We start from the raw sequence: 13,277 nt of genomic DNA, 5'->3' as shown, positions 1-13,277 counted from the left end.
CTTGATAGTTTTTTCAAAGCAGGGTTACCTAAACCAAGCGCCTCAACATCGAACATTAATTTATCTAAAAGTGTGTGTAAAACAATTTTTTTGTTATTACAGTGCTAATATTGATAAAATTGCAGTATAATGTTGCAGATATTTTTATTTTAAAAAATTCACAATTTAACAGACAGCCCTTAGCCCCTATTAGTCCATTAAATCGAGGGTTTATGTGTGTTTATGTTTATAAGTTTATGTATGTATGTGTATAATTATATATATACTGTATTTTCCAGCATATAAGACGCACTGGCCTATAAGACTTTTTTTTGTACGGATTTTTTAGGGAAAAAACTTTATCGCTGAATATAATAATGAATTTACAGTATTTCAAATATAAAGTAATAAGTAGGTCTACTTTCAACAAATATCTAATCTAACTAGGAAAGAGTACCCACCTTTTAATCTTCTTCGTTAAAACCCAGAAATTCATCTCCAGAGCTAAATGAAGAGACACTTCAAACCTCTTCTAAATCAGAATCTGAGTCCTCATACAACAAATTGTCCTCTATACCGTCCAGTGCATTACTAATGCCCCACTTCTTAAATGATTCAACCACTGTCTCAGTTTCACAGCATCCCATGAAGCTTTGACCCACTCACAAATTTGCGAAATGCCAGGCCTCCTCCTTCTTCCTGATGGCGTAACCTCAAAATCTGAAGCTGTTCCACTTCTCCTTCATAAATCCCTTAAATGGTTTATTAATACAGACATCTAAAGGTTAAAGTTAACTAATTAGACCTCCTGGAATTACAGCTAACTGAGTTTTCAATACCTTGAGTTTATTTTTAACATCTTCTGTTCTGTGAGAACGAAACTGATCCCATACTAGCAGGGCAGGCTTCTTCAACAGTCTGCTAGGGCACCTAAACCAAATTTTATCTATATATAACTTCATTTCTCCTCCATCCATCTAACCTTTTCCATGAACATGTACAAACACTCCTTTAAGCAGTTTTTCTTTGGGTAGCGTCTTCCTTTTAAAAATCAATAGTGGCAGCAATTTTGTCCAATCAGCACAGCAGGATAAACAACCATGCAGCGAGTTTTTTTCGTGCCCCAAAGTTTTAACAGTAACACCTTTTGTGCCCTTGGAATCTATAGTTTTGTTTGAGGGCACATCAAAAGTCAGCGGCACCTCGTCCATGTTTCCTATTTGTGCAAGTTCAAAATTTTCTCGTTTTCTTGCGTTAATGACGAATTGATGAAATTCAATAATTTTTTCTTCATATTCAGCTGGCATCTTTTGTGATATTTTTGTTTCAGTCCGCATACATGAACCTGGAACACCATGATGCTGATCCAGTAAGTTGGCAATCCCCCCCCTCTGTTAGTGGCTATCGCTTTCGCTTGATGAATAATCAATTTTTGTAGACACTGAAAGTCCCGCTTCTCTGTGGTCAAAAATCCAAGTATTCAGTTCTGCCTTAAGTTCTGGCCATTTTGCAATTCCACTTCGTAGGTTAAATTTACTGTAAGTTGCTTTTTTTAGATCCTCTTCCTGATTCCGCCAAATTCTTAGCATTTTTTAAGAACAGTTGGGGTGGCCTGAATTGCCTCTCTGCAGCCCTGTTTCCATGTTCTTTAGCATATGAAATCACACGTAGCTTGTATGCAATATTGTAGCAATGCCGACGTTTTTCAGCCATAATTTACAAAGAAATTTAGAGAAAATTGAACGGCAGAAATTTATCACCGTTCACAACAACCGCATCCACTGAACTCTATGTAATTGGGATGCTCTCACACACTGCAAGGAAGCAAGAGAAATTGCGTAACTCGGAACAGAGAAAATTTCCAGAAATGAAAGTAATAAAAAAACTGAGTATTGGCATATAAGACGCACCCTGTTTTTCAGACCTATTTTCTTTGAAAAAAAAATAATAAAATATATATATATATATATATATATAAATGTTGCTCTCCAGGCCAAATTTAATTTTGTAACCTAATACAGGGCTGTCCAACCTTAGGTAATCCGAGGGCCACATTAAAAAAAAAATATTTATCCGATGGCTGCATCACAATGTGTATCTAGTAATTTGGTGAGCAGCAGTGACACAACCTCGATAGCTGAACAAACAAATAACACTAATCATGCACTCGCGTTCCCTGTGGGCGCCCAGAGCATGCGCGTTGGAACAAAACAGTGTAAGAACACTTCTTTGACACATCTAAGATTTAAAAAACATGTGGGTATATAGTGATATAAAAACACCAAATAAATTTACCAACATCGAGATTATCAATTAGTGATAGAATTAAAATATCTAATACGCATTTGATTCAGATCATTTTTTTTTCGCTTCTGAAAATCAAACACCCACAGGTGGGCAGTGCTTTGGATAGCCCTGACCTAATAGATAATAATAGGACTCTAACTTTGATGTAGTCAAGGTTTTTTTCCCCCACCAGAGGTCAGACCAATAATGTTGTAACAGTTGGTCAGTAACGTTAGCAAACCATGTAGATTGTAGTGCAGCTTGTTTCTTTGTATATATGTGTATGCTCCAGATGATGACCTTGACATGAAGGTCGAAACATTGAGTATTCATTTTGGTTTATATTAAACTAAAGTTTTGCTCTAACACGGTAGTTGTCTCCATAATTTTTCATGTCTTCAGTCTTTGAAGACATCAACTGTTTTACAGTACTTCTAACCCAGACCTGAGATCCATAAGTTAAAATGAGTTTAAACACTATCTGATTTCTCTTATTCCGTAAGTTTATTCAGTGGACTTCTTACCATGAAAATAGAGAATTACCAGCTTTGGTAATTCTCTATTTTCATATTTAATTTTCCATCTTCACTAAAAATTGTGTCTAACTAGCAGAAATGTTTTATTTGTTCAGTTCTTCATGTAGGGACATCTGTTTTCTATGTTTCTGCCTATTTTCATAGTTTGTCTCGTTAATGACAATTTTTCTGGCATATTTACTACAGCCGTAAATAACTTAGTTAAGGAATCCTGCAAGCTGGTACTGGATATATTTAAGAGTATAACATAAGTATAAAGCAGAAGGCTGAGATTAATTCCTCTAATTGTAATATTAGGCTTAATACCACATTCCTTCATAATGTGATCCATATAGATGAATAACAATAGAAATAGTGTATACCCTTCTCACATAGCTGATTTTACATCAAACCACCTTATTATATGGCCATCAATTCTAACCAGTGACTTATAAGTTAAATATACACTATCACTTCATACAATGTCCAATTTACATAATTGTGTTTCAAACAGTCTTTCACTTGGTGAAAGTTTTTTTCACTTGGTTATACTATAAATTAAAGATGCCAAAAAATTATATTGGTTAAATCCTTTATCCAAGTGTAAGCAAACAATGTCTGTGCGTGAAATATCTTCACGACTGGGCTATTTGTATATAGAGATTAATGACTTCACATCAATTGCCTTAGTAACCTATAATGCAATGCACACATCCTTATGATGCTATGCATTAATGGAAGGGCGACTATCCAGACCACTTTAGACCTTTATTGAGGTCTAATCAGTGAGAGCCAGACCAAGCATTACTTTAACCTTGATATCACTTCTGGGTCTGGTGAGACCACTGATGAGACCTTCAGGTTGAAACCAGTCTGGGTAGTGGCCCTTCCCTTAATGCACAGCATTATATATGCGCATAAGAATATGTGCATTGCATTATGGGATACTAAAGCAATTGATGTGAAGTCATTAGCCTCTATATACAAATAGCCCAGTTATGAAGTTACTTCACGCACAAACTTCATTTGCTTACACTTGGATAAAGGATGAAACCAAGAATATAGTTTCTTGGTATCTTTAATTTATATTTTCACTTGGAACTCTGTCATATGCCTTTTCCAGATCTACAAAATTTTAACTAGAAATTCTTATTATATTCGAATGATTTTCAACTATCTGTCTTAAAATGAAAAGCTGATTGTGACACCATCCCTGCTTTGCCTAAATCTAGCCTTTCTTATCAAAGTTTCTCTTTGACTACTTTTCTTATCCTTAAGCAAGCCTACATAAATCTCACCTGTAACACTCAGCCGAGAAATTCCTCTGTAATTTTATTTTTTCCCCTTTTTATAGATGGATAGTAAAAAAGCTATACTCCAATCTTGAACTGAACATATCTTCTGAATCATGCAGTGTAGCCACTGTAAAACTACTTTTCTACCTCCACACTTAAGCATATCTAACTACCTTCCCATATTTCAGATTTTTGATGGCTTTTTCAACTATGTACTAACATGTACTACTGATTGCATTCCTCTTGAATGTTATCACTGTTCTATCACTTGTTTCATTTAAGTCTTTCAAAATAATTCATCCAGCTTGATTTGTTGAGTGGTTAGCATATATGTTCTTCAACCAACAGATACAGGTTCAAATCTGCCATGAGCATTAATGTTTGCGATTGTCTTTAGGTGAGAAAAGACTTTCACTGCACTGTGTGACACCACTGTCCTGCTTATTGGAGATAAGAAGTGGCTTGAATAAGTTATTGGTCTAGATATGGAATAGGATTTCTGGATTATATAAAAAAAATCCTTAGCTCATAGTATAAAATTAATAAACAACAACAACAACAAAAAAAAAAAACAATCTTATCACACCCACTGTATTAATGTATTATAAGTTCACAAAACCATTCATGCATGAGAGTAACATAAAATTACTCCAAATATCCAGGATATCTTTATCACAACTTTTCATGTGACTTTTATCATCTGATTCCTCTTACAGTACTTTCCTCCTTTTCTAAGTTTTTCCAAAGCCTCCAGAACATTTTGCCACTTTCCTGATATCTCCTTCTTGATTTCTGTTTATACGCGTGGATAGGCTTATGTGTTCGTCAGACATGTTGTAATAGACTTCACGGTATGACATGAACACAGATGGATAAGAAAATAACTATTTATTAACTTAAAAGTTAATTTCGCTGGTATTATATCCAGCATCTTCAGAGCACACAACACAAAGCTTGTTACAAATGCAAGACAACCACAATCCGGTGTAACAGTGGGGCTAGTATAAATAATTGCAGCGTGCAACACAAGACCAAAGTCCTAATATGGCGCCATCTAGGTTAAAAAAAGTTCAAAGTTCCATCCCATACATTAAAGGCGCATCTGAAAAGATATCTAGGGTGCTTAAAAAACACTAACTACGCACAGTATTTAAACTGTATGTAAAATTAGCAACTCTTATCCGTTCACCTAAGGACAAATGCACTCCTTTATCACATCCAGGAGTCTATGAAGTGCCCTGTTCTTGCCATCAAGCCTACTACGGGCAGACAGGAAGAACTGTGGACATCCGTCTCAGTGAACACAAAAAATATATCCGACACTTTCGCTATGGCAAGTCGGATCTGGCAGACCATGCTTTGGATACCTCTGCACACATGATCAATTGGAAAGAAACAAAAGTAATGCACAGAAGCTTCTACAAGTCTGAGAGGTTGTTCCTGGAATCAACAGAAGCCTTAAAACATACTCCAAACCTTAACATGTATGTCTGTATAAATCTACCAAAGATTTGGGAGTCAGTCATCTTAAGACCAAATTAATATTTATTACTTTTATTTTATTTTATATTTTTTTCAAACTTTCTAAGACTATCAATTGGACTACTATTTCAAAACTTTGAACTTTTTTTTTTTTTTTAAACCTAGATGGCGCCATATTAGGACTTTAGTCTTGTGTTGCACGCTGCAATTACTTATACTAGCCCCACTGTTACACCGGATTGTGGTTGTCTTTTGTAACAAACTTTGTGTTGTGTGCTCTGAAGATGCTGGATATAATACCAGCAGAATATTAGCTTTTAAGTTAATAAATAGTTATTTTCTTATCCATCTGTGTTCATATCATACCGTGAAATCTATTACAACATGATTTCTGTTTAGCTACTTTTACACATTGCTTTTCATTCCTACATTTTTCTTCGTACTCTTAAAGCATCTTCTGACTTACTTGTTAAGAACTTCTGATATGCTTTCTTTTCCAGGACTGCCTCTTTCACTTCTTGCATCCACTAGGGATGTTCCGATTGTTCTACCCTTGCAGACAACTTCATTTCATGCCTCTTGGGCTGAATCAATGTTTTCTTCAGTCTGCCACCACAACTCCTGGGTTTATTGTTTTCAACTCCTTCATTTTTGTTCCAATGATATTTTTGTATACTCATGTCTACACTTCACATCTGAAACATGCTTCTTTAATATGATAATCAATTTTATTCTTCCCATCCTTTCATCCAATCGCCCTCCTTTTTTGAAATTCCCTGTATATTCTTGTGTACTGAACCAGCATGAAGATATTCCTATCCATAATAAGTCAGTGAGACTTTTTTTCTCTCTATCTATGTTGCATCATGGTTTAGAATGACTAGTCATTCTAATTGGACTATGAATAAGACAGAAATCTAGCAAATGTTTACCATTATTATTATTAGCTTTGTCCTTTTCTCCAAATTTTCCTATATAATTTCTATGCCTGGTATTCATTTTAAATCTCTAATAAGAACCAACTTACCCGTTCCCTTTATCAACTACCTTCTCTATAATGAATTGAAAAATACCTCCACTTCTTCCTTAGCAGAATCTTCTGTTAAGGAAGAATAGAAAGGCAGCTGGACCTGGCAAGAATGGTAGTCGAGATGATCAAGTGTGGTGGCAGTAAAATATTACAAGTCCTGACAGTGATATTCAACAAAGTGATTGCAGGTGGAGGATCTCTCTTATGAGTGCAATTTTGTGTAGGTGTACAATGAGCTCTATTATCTGAATAGTCTGAGAAATTAAGTCTTCAGATAACAGATTTTTCTGCATAATTCTAGATGTCCCTTGAATGATGCAGAAGAATGTGCTAAAGGGGAGGTACCATTATTAGTTAGATATATGAATTTCATTTTCACAATACATATGCTCATGACAATGAATTTCATTAGAACTAACTGATAATCTATTTAAATAGAAAAAATGACATTGCTAAAGGGGGGGGGATTCTTTCTTGAAACGTGAAATATTAAGCTTCTCAAAATTAACACAGACTGCTTATAACAAAGGCATGTGCAGCTTGGCAGAAATAACATTTGCATCCAATCAGACTTTCCCACTGATATTAACACATCAGTGGGAAAGCTTTAGCGTATATATGCTGCTTCAACATCATAATGTAGTGAAACACATCAATTTTCAGTCACGTAACTTTATTACCTAGATGGTGTGATATGTCACCATTTGAAAATGGAAACTTTTGATTGTGCAGAGCAAGCAAATTGTGTTTTGGTTTGAGAAAACGAAGTTTACAAGTTCAGAGGAATTTCTGCAAGCAATATGGCAAAGAACCTCCTAGTAGGCTCATGATCTACACGTGGTACAAGAATTTTGTGGAAACAGGCTGTTCTGTGCTTTATCCAAGGTCAACAGGAAGGCTGCGTGCTGCTGGCTGATGCTGTTGTGGAAGAAGTTTGGGAAAGTTTCCAGATAAGTCCTGGAAAATCAACCAGATGGGTGTCTCCTCAAATTGGAATTCCACATGTGACTGTGTGGCATGTTTTATGACAGCGTCTACATTTAAGGCCCTACAAATTTATCCTCGTAGAACATTTGAAGAAAGAAGATACGTCAGGATAAATGTATGGAAATTATCAGTAGGAAAAGAACAAAACAAGGACTTTTTGGACACGATTGTTTTCAGTGACGAGTGCACTTTTCATGTAAGTGGGCAAGTAAACACAACTGCAGAATTTGGGTAAGCAAAAATCCACATGGCATTGTAGAACATGTGTGCAGCACCCCAAAGGCTAACACTTTTTTGCACCATAAGCAAGAAGAAAGTGTATAGCCTTCTTTTTCTTGGACTATCATTACTGGTGGTATGTATCTGAACATGCTACAAGGGGTACCTAATACCACAATTAGACTACAATGACCATGACGGACACATTTCCAGAAATAGAGCACCTCCTCATTAACTGACAGATGTAAGGTCATACCTCGACACCCATTTTCCAGACAGATGGATTGGTATACCGGTGCCTGGTATACTAATATACCAGGCACCGGGAAATGCAGTAGCATGACCACTGCATTCCCCCAACCTTATACCATTCGATTTTTTTTTTCTTGTAGGTCTTTGCGAAAGAAATTGTTTGTACCACCACTACCAGCCAATTTGGATGAGCTATGTTCCAGAATTACTGTCGCCATTGCTGAAGTTACACCAGATATGCTCTGACATGTCGCAGGAAATTGATTACAGATGGGATATCTGCAGAATTACTGGAGGGAGTCATATCGAACTTCAACTGTGTTGAAACTTCAAGTGTTATGCTACATTTTTATAGTAATAAAAATTGTTCATCTATCGCTATTTACCTTCTATCGTCATTCGAAGTTGTATTCCCCTTCCTTTTGAAATACTCTGTATATTCTCATATGCATGTTTTTGTTTTACATAAATTGCATGCTTTCTGTACTAATGACTGCATTATGAACAGCTGTTATATGCATTTTCCAGAACTGAAAATTTGAAAGAGGATGTTAGCACAAATGTGTTTAGTTAGCTTCCATGTTTAGTGCTACAATAATTTTGTTTTGCTTGCATGCATGCAGCATAGTCTGTGGGAAGGGAGTGTTTTCCATATAAAGTGTCATTCCAGATGTCTCTAATTACAACATAATAAGTTTAGTTAAATCCTTTATCGAAGTGTAAGCAAACAAAGTTTGAACCTGAAGTATCTTCAGGACTGAGGCAAAAACTGATGAGACCTCAATAAAGGTCGAAACCAGTTTGGGTAGTGGCCCTTCCCTTAATGCATAGCATTATACATGTCTGCAAGGAGATGTGCTTTGCATTATGGGAGATACTAAGACAAGGAGTGATGAGAGCTTGGTCCATCTTTACCACGAGTTGCCTCAGTCCTGAAGATACTTCAGGTGCAAACTTTGTTTGCTTACAATTGGATAAAGGATTAAACTAAATTTAGTATATTTTAACCAAGTGGGGGGGAAAAACTTCCAACATCTATATGCAACAATTGTTGCCAAATATAGTACAAAGACTGCAAAATGTCTCTGTACTGTAATTAGAATACAATAAAACTGTTTTTTTTTTTTTTTTGCTCCTGCAGTATAGCATCTGTTGAGGTTGGATTGTTTTTTGTAGTATAAGAATATTTTTATTCCAGCCTTCAAAAATAGTAAAAATTTTCTATTCCTGAATAAAAATGAATATTATAAGTAGTAGCTGATCAAATTCTTTTAATAATGGCAAACTGCGAGCAGGCATATAAATACAAAATTAATTTTGTATTTGCTCCTGCAGTATAGCATCTGTTGAGGTTGGATTGTTTTTTGTAGTATAAGAATATTTTTATTCCAGCCTTCAAAAATAGTAAAAATTTTCTATTCCTGAATAAAAATGAATATTATAAGTAGTAGCTGATCAAATTCTTTTAATAATGGCAAACTGCGAGCAGGCATATAAATACAAAATTAATAACGGAAAAACTCACGTAAAAAAATTATTTAATAGCATAATTTTCATCTATGTGTCACAGGCATCTTTCAATACATTTTAAGACTCAAATTAAACAATAACTAACAATTCCAAAAAGCGCCACCTAAGTAGCTAGTGTAAGATAACTAAAAAGGTCAATTTCCTAACAAAAAAAAAAAAAAAAGAAAAAAATTATATATACAATAAAAAGCTAGGAAAGATTAGCTGAATTATAAAGTACTATCTCCCATAAAGGGGATAGACATAAACCATCAGATCTGTTTAACTGTGAAACTTTACTTCACTCTCCTAACTTAAACAGATCTGATGGTTTACGTCTATTCCCTTTATGGGAGATAGTATACTTTATAATTCAGCTAATCTTTCCTAACTTTTTATTGTATATATAATTTTTTTTTTTTTTTTGAGGAAATTTATTGACCTTTTTAGTTATCTGACACTAGCTACTCAGGTGGTGCTTTTTGGAATTGTCAGTTGTTTAATTTGAGCTTAAAATGTACTGAAGATGCCTGTGACACACAGGCGAAAATTATACTATTAAATAGGCTTTTTACGTGAGTTTTTCCGTTATTAATTTTGTATTTATCAGAAATTCTCTATGTATATGTCCCCATGTAAATAATGTATATTGATCCTCAATAAACAAACAAAAATTCCTAGAATAAATTTTACAAGATGATTTGCTGCTCCATCAATCAATATGTATTCTGCCACGCCTAAATGAATCACCTGATCAGCATTATTAATTCACTGGATTAGCCCTCGCTATACTTTTTCACTGAGCTACCAAATATATACAATGTCTGCTTATTATTGGTTAGTTATTTATACTTTGCAAACAAATCTCTTTTACTCTTTAAAAAAAATTTTTTTTTAATTATGCCATCATAAATGGACATATGCATATTTAGAATTTATAGGACACACATGTGACAAATGTTAATCATTAATAATTCATTTCTCCATAATGAAAAAATTTCTATTCACACTTGTTCTTTCTATCCTTTATATATTCCCCATCCTTACATGGCTGATTCATGATGGTTCACATATTTACATCTTTCAGTAATTCAAATAAACCACTCAAATATAGCATTCTCCTTACTGTTTTCTAATATATATCCTAAACCCAAACCTATTAGTTCTCTCCCCATGCAGATTTGGTTACAATCAAAGAATCATCACGATGTGATGATTCTTTGATTCATGATGATTCAGATGATGTGTCCGTCAAAACGCAAGCACAAAATTTTCACAGGGCAGTTTTTTCTCTCACCCAGCCAGATAGGATGACACCAAGGGAGTGACCAATGCCCTGACATGAACGGGACAAATCACAAGCTCATTTATGGATGGTGATCAGTTAGAATACTGCTTTAACTTCAAAATTTACTTAATGTTGAGAGGGTGAATTAATTTAAACAATGCTTGATAGCGTAACAACATACAGTCAATTCACCACATAAACTCCACCATAACAAATTACTGAAGCAGCCAAATTGAAGCACCATGTACGGAGTGCACAAGAAAATGAACTGTGGCAAACTAACCACTATAACAAGTTATTATAGTACGGTTTGTAGTCCTCATGAGTTTGCTGCAGTGATAGCCAACTGTATCTTCCACAATGACTGATAATGTCATGAAGATAATAGCATCACTTGTTGGGCGTGACTAAATTCATTAACCCTCCCCAATCGGCCATTACATCTATAGATGTCCAGCTAAATCTGGATATGATTCTGTAACACCTATTGAATAACATGGATAAGAAGTGCAATTTGATCTCACTATTTCATCCACCTCGGCAGGTAGGGAAGTTAAGTTAAGCAGCTTGATAAAGTTGCCAATACCTGACAATTTTTTTTTCCTAATTTGAGTTTTTGACAAAATAAAGAATATTAGGATGACAAAAAAAGCTTTAATAGAAACAAAAATACTAACCTTTTCGTCGTGTAGTGCAAGCTGGTGCTCTGCCAACATACGGATTCCTAGTCTTGAGGTGAGTGTTCTGTCCAAGAAACTTTGCACAAGTTCGTCATCCTTAAATAGAAAATAAATTTCTAACATTTTGCAATAAAAACTAATATGTTCCATTTTTCCTGCTGAAGTATTTCAAAGCAATTCTAGAATTTAGCTACAAATTTTTGTATGTACTTATTTCATAATACTGAAAATTGCATAATTTGACATCTCTGTGTTTATCTTCAAATTATTTGTCCATAGCAATAAATTCGTGGAAGCCAATAATCTCTTAGGTATGCATAAAGTGGCACTAATTTTGATAAGATAAAAAAAACAAAGACAGGGATTGAATGTGAGTGAGAGATTACTGCTAGACCTGGCTAAGGCATTTGACAGGATACCACATGGAATTCTAATCCGTAAACTACAACCTAAGGGAATGGATACAGGGTTGGTTAGATGGATAGGTGGGTGGTTGATTGAGAGATATCAGAGAATAGTTTATTCAGGAGTAGAGTCCAAAAGATGGCCTGTGACTAGTGGTGTGCCGCAGGGTTCTGTTCTTGGACCACTGCTGTTTAATTTGTTCATTAACGATATAGGGAAGGATCTAAGAGTAACAGTTCATTTGTTCGCTGATGTTGCAAAGTTGGGTAGGGCGATAGTGAATGCAGAAGATGTCAAAATCTTGCAGGATGACTTTGATAGATTGGTGTTCTGGGCTAAGGAGAATGGATGTCAATTTCTTCTTCTTCTTCTCTTCCGTCTAAGACAGGTTGAGTCTTCTCTTGAGCAGGATCTTCCAGTCGTCTCTATTCCTTGCTGTTTGAAAAAGTTCCTTATATGTTCTGCATCCCGAGATGTTATTTATTAATTTCAGCCAGGTAATTCTTGGTCTTTCAGGTCTTCTTTTTTCAGTTGGAAAAGTATTGATTAGGACGTTAGGAAGTCTGTCTGCATCCATGCGTACAGTGTGTCCAAACCATCTCAGTTGTTTTCTAATTTTTTCTATTATTGTCTTTTTATACAATAGTTCTTGTCTGACTGTGATGTTTGTTTTCTTTTCTATCCAACTTGTTCTATTTATTTTTCTTAAGCATTTCATTTCAAATGCCAGCAGTTTTTTCTCCTCTCTTTTTTTAACTGTCCACGCTTCTGCTCCATAGATGACTGTTGGCATAATTATTGCTTCATATAATTTGATTTTGGCTTGTTTAGATATCTTGTTTGTTTTCCAGATTTTCTGTAATTTTCCCATGGTGGTCCATCCTATCGCTATTCTGTGTTTGATTGTTTTGAGTTCATCTATTGTTTCTGTTAGTTTTGATCCAAGGTATATGAAGTTGTCTACTTGTTCTAATTGTTCTCCGTTTAGGGTGGCTGAGATGGTAGTTCTGTTCCTCCCTATTTTCATCACTTTTGTCTTTTGTATATTTATTGTCATGTCATATGTTTTACAGGTTTCATTTAGCTTGCTGATAAACTTTTGTAATTCATTTGGGGTTCTTGCAAGAAGGACGAGATCATCTGCATATTTGATATTATTTATGTTTAAACCGTTGACATTGATTCCAGGCTCATTGTCTATTGCTTTCTTTACAACTTCTTCTAGATATATGTTGAATAGGCATGGGGATAATGGACATCCTTGCATTACTCCTTTTTGGATCTCTATGGGTTCTGTTGTGTGTCCTTTTTAATTATTGCATTTCTCTTAGATATTTTATCAGAAACTGT

At 35.0% G+C, this 13,277-nt stretch overlaps 1 protein-coding gene across 5 annotated transcripts in view; it reads right to left on the bottom strand.

Moving 5' to 3' along the window:
• LOC150107839 (branched-chain alpha-ketoacid dehydrogenase kinase-like) overlaps positions 1–13,277 on the bottom strand; it is a 309,936-nt gene that overhangs the window by 131,519 nt on the left and 165,140 nt on the right. For all 5 annotated transcript variants that reach the window (XM_090392088.1, XM_090392087.1, XM_090392090.1 and 2 more), the window contains one exon: positions 11,520–11,618. In XM_090392088.1, the coding sequence (XP_090248214.1) occupies positions 11,520–11,618 (99 nt within the window). The remainder of the gene's footprint in view (positions 1–11,519; positions 11,619–13,277) is intronic.

Source organism: Typopeltis vanoorti, chromosome 4, assembly GCF_054136105.1.
Source record: "Typopeltis vanoorti isolate ZY-2024b chromosome 4, IOZ_Tvanoo_1.0, whole genome shotgun sequence".
NCBI lineage: Eukaryota > Metazoa > Arthropoda > Arachnida > Uropygi > Thelyphonidae > Typopeltis > Typopeltis vanoorti.
This window is presented reverse-complemented; position numbering and strand designations above follow the sequence as displayed.